We start from the raw sequence: 11,440 nt of genomic DNA, 5'->3' as shown, positions 1-11,440 counted from the left end.
CGGCGGCCGGGGGCGGCCGGTGACCCCGGCGCGCGGGCGTGGGCGCGGGCGCGGGCGAACGCCGGCCAGGTCTGCGCAAAATGTACCGCGGCTGCCCCGGAGAGGAGCGGCGGCCGCGTTGAGCCAGGTAGGCACGGTCGGTGGGAGAGGCTGGCGGCGGAAGCCTACGCCCCCCCCACACCCACCCAAGAAGGGCTGAGAGGGGCGCGCCCATTTGACAGCTGGGAGAGCAGAGTCCAGAGGGGGTCGGGGCGCGCGCAGGAAAGCGCGGCTGGTCGAGGGTAGCTGGGGATCTGAACTCTGGACCCTACCCGACCTGAGGGGACCCACGCTCACCCCCCTGCCTCATGAGGCCGGCCTTCTTTAGGGGACCCCCACCCCCACCCGAGCTGCCTGAAATTCCGCCATCCCAGCCACATTCCTTTGGGTTAAGGTCTAATTCCCTCGTGGGATGCACCGACGTCGGGTCTTGCCCTTAGTGATTCACTGCTCGCTGCGAAAGTCCGCAGCTCTCCCAGGACCCCGAGGGCCTCGGGAGCACCCTGGGCCCGGACGGTGGCTTAGGCGGGAGGTCTGGGCCCGGTGTTGGTGGGAACGGTGGCAGAAGGACCGGATTCTGATCTTGACTGTGCCCTGGACTGCCTGGGTGACTTTGGGTAAGTCATCTTTCTGAGTCTCCTTTTCCTCATGGGATGTCGTCCTGGGTCAGTCCCAGACTCCTCGGGAAGTGGCTAGCCCCGGAGTAAATCTCTACCTCACTTGTCTGAGCCTCTGCTTTCTCTTCTGTAAAATGGGAATCATAGTAATTGTCTAGCTGGCTGATTGAGAATGATCAGATGATATAGATCAAGTGCTTAGAAGACTGTCCAACATCCTTACACAGTAGGGGTGGGCTTGTTATGAATATAGTGTCCTCCCCTATCCAACCTCTTCCTTCTCTCCTCTCCCACCCCTTCTCTCTTGTTCTTCTTTTCCTTCCTCCTCCTTCTTTCTCCCTTTCTGTCTTGTCTGTCTGTCTCTGTCTGTTCCCCCCCCACACACACACACTTCCATACCTCTCTTCTCACTCAGAGTCCTGTTGTATTTCCACCATCATTCATCTGCATGCAGGCCTGAGGCCTCCCACCTCTGCACACTCCACCTGGGATGTTCAGTTCTGTGGGTCTTAGCAGCAAGTGAGAAGGACACAGAAGTGTCCCAGGCACCTCCATGGCCATTCTCCACCTGAACTAAGGCTGAGATGTCTGGTAGAAGAATGGGAACCCAGCTGCTTGCCCTGGAGGTGGGGCACTGAGGCAGAGACTTAAGAGAGCTTGGCCTTCGAGCAGGGCTGGTGAGTAGATGGATGGAGCCTGGGCTTCATGCCCTGTTTTCTTGTCCTGTGTGCGAGAACATCCCTGGCACGCCACACACTGAGTCTTAGGCCTTGCGGAGGAGTGTCACAGCTGAGGGATCCCTTCTTGTAAGAGTTCTCCTGGGCTATGGGGGACTGTCCCTTCTGGGTGTGCTGACGCTTGGGGGCAGAAGAGGGGGAAACAGGGCTTTAGGCTTCTCTGTCTTCAGGCTCAGAACTAAGGCTGGGCCCTTTCTTCCCTCTCCTGGCTCTCATCATTCAGTCCATTGTGAGCCCTGTTCATGAGATCTTTAGTAAGTACCTCACAGACCCTTTCCACAGAAGAAGCAATCATTGACCAGGAATGGACAGATACTCCTGTGAGCAGCTGGTAGAAGAGCATTCCTCATGCTCCTGTAGGCAGGAGCAAGGCCCTGGGGCAGGAATGAACTCACCATGAGTGAAGAGTCCAGGCAAGCTGGAGTTTGGTGAGGAAGTGAAGGGCGATGGAAGATGGAGATGGAGGGAAGACTGTGTAAACCTGGTTCTTTGGGAGGTTTTCCAAGTAAACAATCATGAGCTGATGGGTGATCTGAAATTATTACTATTGCTGCCATGAGTAAGACAGGGTATCTGGGTTGGGCAAAAAAAAGGAAACCAATAAGTGAGTTGGCTGTTGTAACAATTAAGGCCCAGGGTCATGGTGGCACCTGGGTGTGGGGGTGACAAAGGAGGGAGGACGCAGGCCTGGGGTCTGTTTTCCAGGGAGAGCAGTCACAGCTAGTTGCTGTCAAAGCAAAATGGCAGAGGAGGATAGAGAGTCAGGGACCTGCCCTCACCTGCATGAGGCAGAGAGGTGGGAGAGCTTGGCCACAGAGCAGGGTCGGTTGAGCAGAGGTTGGGTGGAGCCTGGCCTCCATGCCCTGGGATTCCTGTCCCTTTTGTGCAGTCCCACAGAGACTTCTAGTTCACATTCTCTTTGTCCCTCTGGCTTGTCCTGTTCCCTGAGGTGAGGTGAGGAGAGGGGTTCCCTCTGCTCTTGGGGAACATCCCTTGTAATGGATATGGAGCAAAGCACAGAGTGCGTGGAGCTGGACTTTTTGCAGCTCAGAGGCTGTGAGGCCCTGGAGGACTGGAAGACAGAGCTCAGCCTTGGGGAACCAGAGCAGGCTTCCTGGAGGAGGTGATGGCTCTGGCATAGCCCTCAGAGCAGCAGCAGAGGGTAGGGGAGGGAGTGAAGGCTCAGCAGTAGAAGTTATTCAGAGAGCTGAAGGAAACCGAAGTGTCAGGACTTAGTGCAGGAAAGGAGAGGGTGAGAGCTGGCTGGGGAGGGCCGAGGACAGCCCAGGGGTTTTTACTAGTATGCTAATATTTTCTGTATGCTAATGTTGAACTGGTGGTAGCCCATCTGCCTTTTAAACAGCAGGGCAAAATTTCCTGTGAAAGCCCAGCCCGCAGTGCAGGTGAGAGCTGAGGGCCAGAACCAGGCCCAAGGGACTAAGCAGCGGGGCTGGGAGGTCCACACTGGCCCTGTGCATTCTGGCAAGAACGGACTTCAGAGCAGCCATCTAACTGCCTTTGAACTCCATCACCAATGTATCTAACAACCAGAACCCTCAGATGCTTTTTCTCCCAGAGCCTATTTGACAGTTACAGTTCAGCCGTCAGTTACTGAGAACCCCACCTTTAAGTCTAGAGCTTAAGACCCGGGAGCCACACTTGCTTGAATTTGCCACTTAACCGTGTGGCTTTGAGTGAATTGCTCAACCTCTCTGAGCCTTAGTTTTTTCTTTTGTCTAAGAATGAGAATGCCCATAATGAAGCTGAGTCCGTGAGTTATTGTGAGGGCTGAGTTAATCATTGGGAAGTACTGAGAAGAGTACTGGGGTAGAATAAGTGGTATTTTCATGGACTCTATCTCACTCATCCGCAACAACATTTGCATGGTTATCATTAACCCCAGAAAGGGAAACAAGCTTAGAGAGGAGAAATGACTTGCCCAAGGTCATGGGGAGCAGCTGTCAGATGTGTTTTTGGAGAGCCTGATCTGCCCAGGCTGAGACAATTTCTGTGCATAGCTCTGCATCCTAGCACAGAGCCAGATTGTGGGGGTGTTTGGTAAAAAGGGTATTGAGTGAACTAATGAAGATTGGTTTGTGTGTCCCCAGTGCTTGGCTCAGGCCCTCAGGGAGATCACTGGCATCTCACACTGCTGAGGCCTTTGGGGTCCCCTCTACTCACCACTCTGGGGCCGGTATGTTACCCCTGGGGCCCCAGCAGGCTCTCAAGGTGGAAGGGCAGGACTGGCAGCCTGCTTAGCAGCACGGGGGAGATCTGGCCCCAGCCGGGCTTCCTGTTGAGGCCTGGGCTGTTCTTGAACAATGGGAAAGACTAAGAATCAGAATCCAAAGAAAAAGGCCAAAATAAAGAGGCAGAGATGAAGAATTTTAGTCCTCCCCCCTTTCCTCTCTTTCCCTGTTTTCTTCAATTTCGGCAAAAGTGAGATTTGAATGGTCTAGCTCTTGCTAGGTTGGTGCTCTACCACCTGAGCCATGCCCTATCCCTTTTTACCTTTGTTATATTTCAAATAGTGTTCTGTATTTCTGTCCTGGCCAACCTGTACTGTGTTCCTCCTATTTATACTTCCCCTGTAGCTGAGATGACAGATGTATACTACCATACTGAGCTTACAGGTTGAGATAGGGTGTTTTAAACTTTGCCTTGGCTGGTCTTGAACCACAAGTCATTTCAGTCTCTGCCTCCTCAGTAGCTAGGATTACAGGGGTGAGCCACTACAGATGAAAATGAGGAATTCTGTATGGGGCCTAAGGAGCTAGAGTTGAGGGACCTGCTTGTAGTCTTGGTGGAAATGGAGTCGGGGGCACCTCTTTCTCTGCTTTCAGCCTGTAGAGTTCGCGCCTCTTGCTTAAGGGTTCCTCTCCTCTTCTAGGCTGTCTCCTATTGCTTTAAAACTCTTGCTTCCCCTAGGCTATGACAGGCTTCAAACTTGTGATCCTCCTATCTCAGCCTCCCAAGTGCTGGGACTGCAGGCATGTGCCTCCCGCCCAGCTCTTAGATGCCCTTGGCACAGCCCCATGGCCCCCTCCTGTATGCTAGGTAAACATTCTACCACTAGGCCATGCTCTGGACCCATGCCCCGTCCTGTGCCTCCATGTTCACTGTACCTTGATTCCAGCTCAGCTGTGGTCTTGGGTCTCAGAGAAAGGGCAGCACAGACTGGCAGGAGAGGCAGGGCTGTCACTGTGGCCTCACACTGTCCCCTCTCCTCTCCACCCTACACAGAGCCATGAGCCGCCGGATCCTGCTGCTCCTGGCCGCGCTGACCCTAGGCCTGACCACCTCCCAGCTCCAAGACAAAGGGCCCTGTAAGATGGTAAGCTGCTGCTCTGCCCAGGCAGGGAGAGGGCCACCCTGCGCCTTGTCCAACCCCACACCAGAGGTTAGAACCATCGGGATAGGAAAGGGATTGGTCTTGCATTCATCTCGGCTACTAGACTGTTTAAAGACCTGGTAAAGGCCAGGATTCCCATTTCCCTGAGGAGGAACCTTCGGCTCAGAGCAGCTAGGTAAACTGACCAATAGCATTGTGCTCTGAGTGTTGGCTTCCAGTCCCCTAAGCTGTCCCTATGGGGCAGTTGGCCCAGCTGGGGGATCTAGAATGTGTATGTGTCTGTGTTGGGAGAGTGGGAAGGGCCACCTGGGAGGGGCTTCTCTGCACTGGTTCTTTTGGTGGACAAATTTGTTTCCCTGGATGGGCTCTTGACTCAGTCCTGGAATGCCCTTCCCTTGCTTCTGTCAGCTCACAGGCCACTTCCTCTGAGAGGCCTTTCTTGATCTTCCTAGGCTGACCTCCAATGGTTCCTTCCCAGCTCCCGCCAGTTCCAGGCTTCCCTCCATTTCATACTGAATGTGCTGAGTGTCTGGGGTGCTTGGTGCTGGGGCTGCATCCATCTTAGCTGCCAGGCCAAAAGTGCTTGAGTGCAGGGGCTAAGTTTTATTTTTTTGCTCCCTTTTCCTGCCTGCTCCATACCAGGAAGATGATATCTGGGATCCACAGCGAAAAGACAACCTTGGTGCACTTGTAAGGCTGGGCAGTAGCTGAGGTCAAGGCCAGGACTGGATTGGAGGAGGGACTGGCTTACTAGAAGCCTCCCTGGGACACAGAACATGTAGCTGTTTCAGGAGACCAGAAGTATAAGTTGCTACTTTCCAATAGCCCAGTCCAGGGCATACTGTGTCTGTCCTGTCATTGCCACCACTATTCTTGCCCCTCAGAATCCTGAGATTCAGAGAACTCAAATAATAGGCAGAGAAGGCCTCAGACATCACCGAATACCCATGATCCCCCCTGCGGGCTGAGGCTCAGAAGTGAAAGATTTTGGCCTCTAGCATGCCAAGGAGAAGCCATTTGGACTTTGGGAAAACAACAGATAGAAAATCTCTTTCTGGCCAGGTGTGGTGGCTCACACCTGTAATCCTTGTTACTCAGGAGTCTGAGATCTGAGGATCATGGTTCAAAGCCAGCCTAGGCATTAAAGACTGTGAGACTCTTACCACCAATTAACCACTAGAAGACCAGAAGTGGCACTGTGGCTCAAGGGATAGAGCAGTAGCCTTGAGCTACAGAGCTCAGGGACAGTGTCCAGGCCCTGGGGTAAGGCAGTAGCCTTGAGCTGAAGAGCCTAGGGGCATCACCCAGGCCCAGAGTCCAAGCCCCATAACCAATGCCAAAAAAAAAAGGAGAGAGAGAGAAAAGAAAAAAAAAAAGAAAAAAGTTCTTTCTGAACCAACATGAAAAACAAAAGAGAAGATAAGTGCCCTCTCCTAGATCCCCACAAGCTGAAATGACAGAGGCAGGCTTTGAACCCAGCTCTTCTATGCTGTCCATTGTTTGTGTCTCCTCTCATCCTTATTGTAGTCCATGTCCAGGTAGTGAATGGAATTTCTTCTCCTAAGAAGAAACATGGAAGTGGCTGGCATTACAGACAGCATAAAGAAGGGTCCAAACCTGACCGGATCCTGTTCTCCACAATCCTTCCTCTAGGATGTCCCTGGAGAGTCACTTAGTGCTGGGAGCTTGAAGCTGAGGGTGAAGTACAGTTAGCAGAGCAATTCTTGGAGCCATGGTGGTCTTCAGGCTCCTTTCTGGCCTGGGAAGGAGAAGTGGGCACCCCAAGGCAGCTGTTTCCAGACCTGTAGAGCAGGTGCCTGGCAGCTAGGAGGACAACAAGTCTCAGGCTCTGGGCTAAGCTAGCATTGTGTCCTAGTTCCTCTTGGGTACCTTTCCCCAGAGAGCCTTTGCCCATCCAGAGAGACCTGGGTATGAGTTGGCATATGGGGTGATACACAATGCACAGCACAGAGTCTCATGCAGCAAATGCCTGGTTAGTGGCACCTGCCATTTAGTGGAACCATCTTGATGGCCTAATCAACCAAGGACTGTAAGGTCGGGCTTGGCTTGCACCAGAAAGAGAAGAAACCTGACATGTTGAGCTTCTCACACTGACTTTGGGCAGTGCATTGTGGTCATCTTGCCATTTCTTCTGAAATCAGACTGGTCCAGATTGCTGAGGCTCCTGGAGACACGCTGTCCTGGGGCCCCAGCAGGCCAAGAGGTAGTGAAGACTGGCAAGTCGCCATGGCAGGCTTCCCATGGTAGCCAACAGTGGGGGACTCCCTGGGTCTGCTGGGGCCTCAGTGAGCTGTTTCTCCAGAAGTACAGGCCAGCACTGCTGCTGTCCTGTTTATTGAATACAAGATGCTGGCGACTGGACGCCCCTCACTTAATGGCTCATCTAGGGGTCCTGGGGGAAAACGAAAGCATAGCCTAGGTGGACACCAGGGTTTTATGCCTCCTGCTGCTCAGCCACAGGCTCTCTGCCACCCATGTAAATTATAGCCAGCCTCAGCAGGTCCTGTCTCCCGATCTGGGACATGAGTTCACTTTCTGTTGTCCTAAAGGGCTCTGACTCCAATCGGAATATATATCAAGAGTCTCATTTCTCTCCCCTAAGAAGGTGATTGGCTTAAAGTTTCAGTCCTTTATAAACACAGGGTCTGCAGCTTTCATCACTACTTTCTGTGGGCCAGGCCCAAGATATCCACATCAATCAACCCAGTCTTTCCTTGCTCTCAGCCCTCCATCCCTGCCTCCCTTTCTCCCCCCTCTTTCTTTCTTTCTTTCTTTCTTTCTTTCTTTCTTTCTTTCTTTCTTTCTTTCTTTCTTTCTTAGTACTGGGGCTTAAACTCAGGGCCTCACATTTTGCTTTGGTTTTTCACCGAGGGCTAGTGCTCTATCATTTGAGCCACAACTCCACTTTTGGTTTTTTACTGGTTCATTAGAGAAGAGTCTTACAGACTGCATGCCTTGGCTAGCTTTAAGCTGTGATCCTTAGATCTCTGGCTTCTAGGTAGTTAAGATACAGGTGTGAGGCACAGCATCCAGCTCTGAGCTCACTCTTGCAGGTCCACACACATAGTCACAGTTCATGGGCACAAAGCTATGAGAAGAAATAGTCAGGGTAGGCTCCTTGGTGGAGGCAACATTGGGGCTCAAGACTGGCATAACCAACCCAAAGAGGAGAGCCAGAGGTATAAGTGGGAAGGTGTAATGGCCATTTGGTGTCACTGCATGTGTGTCTGTGTAGGTTTGGGTAGGAGGCAAGGAGACAGGTGGCAAGAGACTTGAATACTTTGTTCAGGGTCCTAGATTCCACCCTGGGTCTAACCAGGGCAGCCTAGAAAGAGTTTGGAGCAATTGCCAGTGGGTGGATGAGGAAGACTCAATGGGGACAGAGGCTGGGGACAGGAGTGGCCCTGGGCCAGGTACCTGGGGGAAATCAGAACCTTTGTGGGAAATGCTGGGGTTCTGAGAGCTTGGATACCAAAGAATTGGCTTGATAATGGGGTCTTTGGTTGTTCAAAGACCTCAGTTCAAATCTTCATTCCCTTCATACCAGCTGGGTGATCTGAAGCCTCCCTTATATTCTCTGAGCCAAACTTCTATGCAGTCTTATGGAATCCCAGTTGGGATTAGCCTAAAAGTACTAAGTAAAATGTGAAATGTCAAGTGGGAGCTGGAGAATGATGAGTTCACATAAACGCGCAGAGTGGGAAGAAAACTTGACGGAGGTCACACAGCAAATGTCATCAAAGACTGTTGTTACTGGAGACCCTGGCTGTCCCTTACCTTGTTTTCTTTCCTATCCCTACTCTCAGAGTCCAGTGTTGGACCAGAGCATGGGAAAGGAGGCCACTGATGGAAGTGGGGACAGGGTGGGGGGTGCGGGTTGAGTAGCCACTGCAGAAAGGAGGTCAATCTGGGAACTCATACCAGAGCTTACTCTGCTATGAGTTGAGCAAGACCCATGAGTGGGAAACCAAACTAAAAACTAGTGACAGGAGGACAAACTGCCCATTTCCTTTGTGGGGACATCTTTGCTTTATGTGGCTCTCAGTCAATGCTAGAATTTAATTCAACAGGCCCTAGAAAGGACTCACTATATTGGATTATTCTGAGGAGAACATGGCATAGTTTCCTATAAAATGGGAATCAGGGCAGAGATTTTCTGACTTCATTTATCCTTCTGTCCATTCACCCATCAACATCCTACCCACCACTGCACTAACTAGATGCCAGGCACAGGAAGCAGGATGGGCTTGTCAGGCAGTAGACGGGGTGGGGAAAAGTCAGATATACTGGAATGCCACAAAAGAGTCTGCCTAAGCCTGGTGGAAGGCTAGGAGTCTTTTCTCAAGAAGTGTTGCCCTCCTTCATGCGGTTCGTTCTCTTGCCCTCCACCCAGGTGGATAAGGAGGCCTTGTGCCAGGGCCTTGGTCTGCTCCAGGTCCCCTCAACGCTACCCTTGGACATCAAGACCCTCGACCTATCGGGAAACCAGTTGCAGACTATCCCGACTTTCCCACTGGGCTTCTATGTCTCTCTGCGTCGCCTAGACCTGAGTGCCAACGAGATCAGCCTCTTCCAACCCGAAGTCTTGCAGGCTCTGCCTCATCTGGAGCACCTCAACCTGGCTCACAACCGCCTGGCAGTGGGCACCGCGCTCAGTGCAGCTGGCCTGGGCTACCTGCCACACATGGTCTCCCTGGACCTATCTGGCAACAGCCTATACAATGGCCTGGTGGAGCAGCTGCTGGGTGAGGCCCCTCGCCTGCACACACTGTCCTTGGCAGAAAACAGCCTGACCCGCCTCACCCGCCACACCTTCCGGGGCATGCCTGGCCTGGAGCGGCTAGACCTTCACAGCAACGTGCTGATGGACATCGAGGATGGCACCTTCGAGGCCCTGCCCCACCTGGCCCACCTCAATCTCTCCAGGAACTCCCTCACCTGTGTCTCAGACTTCAGCCTCCAGCAGCTGCGGGTGCTGGACCTTAGCCGGAACAGCATCGAGGCCTTTCAGACAGCCTCCCAGCCCCAGGCTGAGCTCCAGCTCACCTGGCTTGACTTGCGCGAGAACAAATTGCTCCACTTCCCTGATCTGACCGCGCTCCCTAAACTCGTCTACCTGAACGTGTCCAACAACCTCATTCGGCTCCAGGCCGGGCAGCCCCAGGGCGAGGAGGGTCTCCATGCACCCTCTGAGGGCTGGGCAGCCATGCCCCTCTCCAACCCCATCTGGAACGCCAGCACTCTTCCCCTCTCCCAACTCTTGAACCTGGATTTGAGCTACAATGAGATCGAGCTCATTCCTGACAGCTTTCTGGAGCATCTGACCTCCTTACGATTCCTAAACCTTAGTAGAAACTGCCTGCAGGCTTTTGCGGCTCGGCGTGCTGGCACCCTGCCTTGCCTGCTACTTCTGGACTTAAGTCACAATGCCCTAGTGGCACTAGAGCTGGGCACCAGAGTCTTGGGGTCTTTGCGGACACTGCTCCTACAGGACAATGCTTTGCGGGACCTGATGCCACATACCTTTACCAGCCTGGCCAGCCTGCAGAGGCTCAACCTGCAGGGAAACCAGCTCATCCCCTGTGGGGGGCCCTCTGAGCCCAGTCCCCCTCGCCGCTGTGTGACCTTCTCTGGCATCCCCACCCTCTGTATTCTGAACATGGCAGGTAATGAGATAGAGACTCTCCCCCCAGGTGCCTTCCTCCATACCCCACTTACAGAGCTGGACCTCTCTGCCAATCCTGGCCTCCATGTGTCTGCTGGTGCCTTGGCAGGCCTGGAGGCCTCCTTGGAGGTGCTGGAGCTTCAGGGCAATGGGCTGACTGTCCTGCATGTGGACCTGCCCTGCTTCCGCTGCCTCAAGAGGCTCAATCTGGCTGAGAACCGCCTTAGCCAACTGCCTGCCTGGACGCAGGCTGTGTCCCTAGAGGTGCTGGACCTGCGAAACAACAGCTTCAGCCTCCTGCCAGGCAGTGCCATGGGCGGTCTAGAGACCAGCCTTCGCCGTCTCTATCTGCAGGGAAACCCGCTCAGCTGCTGTGGCAATGGCTGGCTGGCGGCCCAGCTGCACCAGGGCCGTGTGGATGTGGATGCCACCCAGGATTTGATCTGCCGTTTCGGCTCCCAGGCCCAGGTGGCCCTTAGCCGAGTACGTCCTGAGGACTGTGACCAGGGGGGACTCAAGAGCATCAACCTTATCATCATCCTCACCTTCACGCTGGTCTCTGCCATCCTCCTCACCACACTTGCTACCTGTTGCTGTATCCGCCGGCAAAAATTTAACCAGCAATACAAAGCCTAAGTACAGAGACTGGGAGAGAATCTTACTCTCTAACTCCCAGCCCAAGGTTCCTTTTTCTCTGTACCTCCCTGCATTCGCAGGGGATCACTCTACAGGCTGCACATGGAGTCAAGGTGGCAATCAGAGGTTGCTCAGGTGGCAGAGAATCATATTGACTCATCAGATCAACAGATCTTTAAGAAGCATCCCCTTGGGGCCCCTAGTAAATGAACACGTGCCACCCTCCTGTGGATGGTGGAGAAGGGGCTGTCCATGGAGCAGGAAGTGACCACACAGAGCGCTGGGGCTGGAGGTGGGGAAGCCCCTGGCTCCGAGGCTCGGCAGCCCCAGCTAGTTCAGTCTAGAGAGCCCTGCCCTGGTCATGGCCGGGAGA

General features: G+C 53.5%; 1 protein-coding gene across 2 annotated transcripts; it reads left to right on the top strand.

Annotated features, from left to right (window-relative positions):
* On the top strand, window positions 1-11,074 carry Lrrc32 (leucine rich repeat containing 32). Of its 2 annotated transcripts, none has more exons than XM_090348461.1 (3): window positions 1-127; window positions 4,637-4,727; window positions 9,160-11,074. In XM_090348461.1, the coding sequence occupies exons 2-3, from the start codon at window positions 4,641-4,643 to the stop codon at window positions 11,065-11,067; spliced, it is 1,995 nt and encodes a 664-aa protein (XP_090204587.1). In that variant the 5' UTR covers window positions 1-127; window positions 4,637-4,640; the 3' UTR covers window positions 11,068-11,074. The 2 variants fall into 2 exon arrangements, with proteins under 2 accessions (XP_090204587.1, XP_090204588.1); XM_090348462.1 differs by lacking the exon at window positions 1-127 and adding an exon at window positions 440-656.
* Window positions 11,075-11,440: the final 366 nt, after the last annotated feature.

Source organism: Megascapheus bottae, chromosome 16, assembly GCF_031878675.1.
Source record: "Megascapheus bottae isolate mThoBot1 chromosome 16, mThoBot2.hap1, whole genome shotgun sequence".
Lineage (NCBI taxonomy): Eukaryota > Metazoa > Chordata > Mammalia > Rodentia > Geomyidae > Megascapheus > Megascapheus bottae.
The sequence above is the reverse complement of the archived record's forward strand: the minus strand, read 5'-3'. Positions and strand labels throughout refer to the sequence as shown.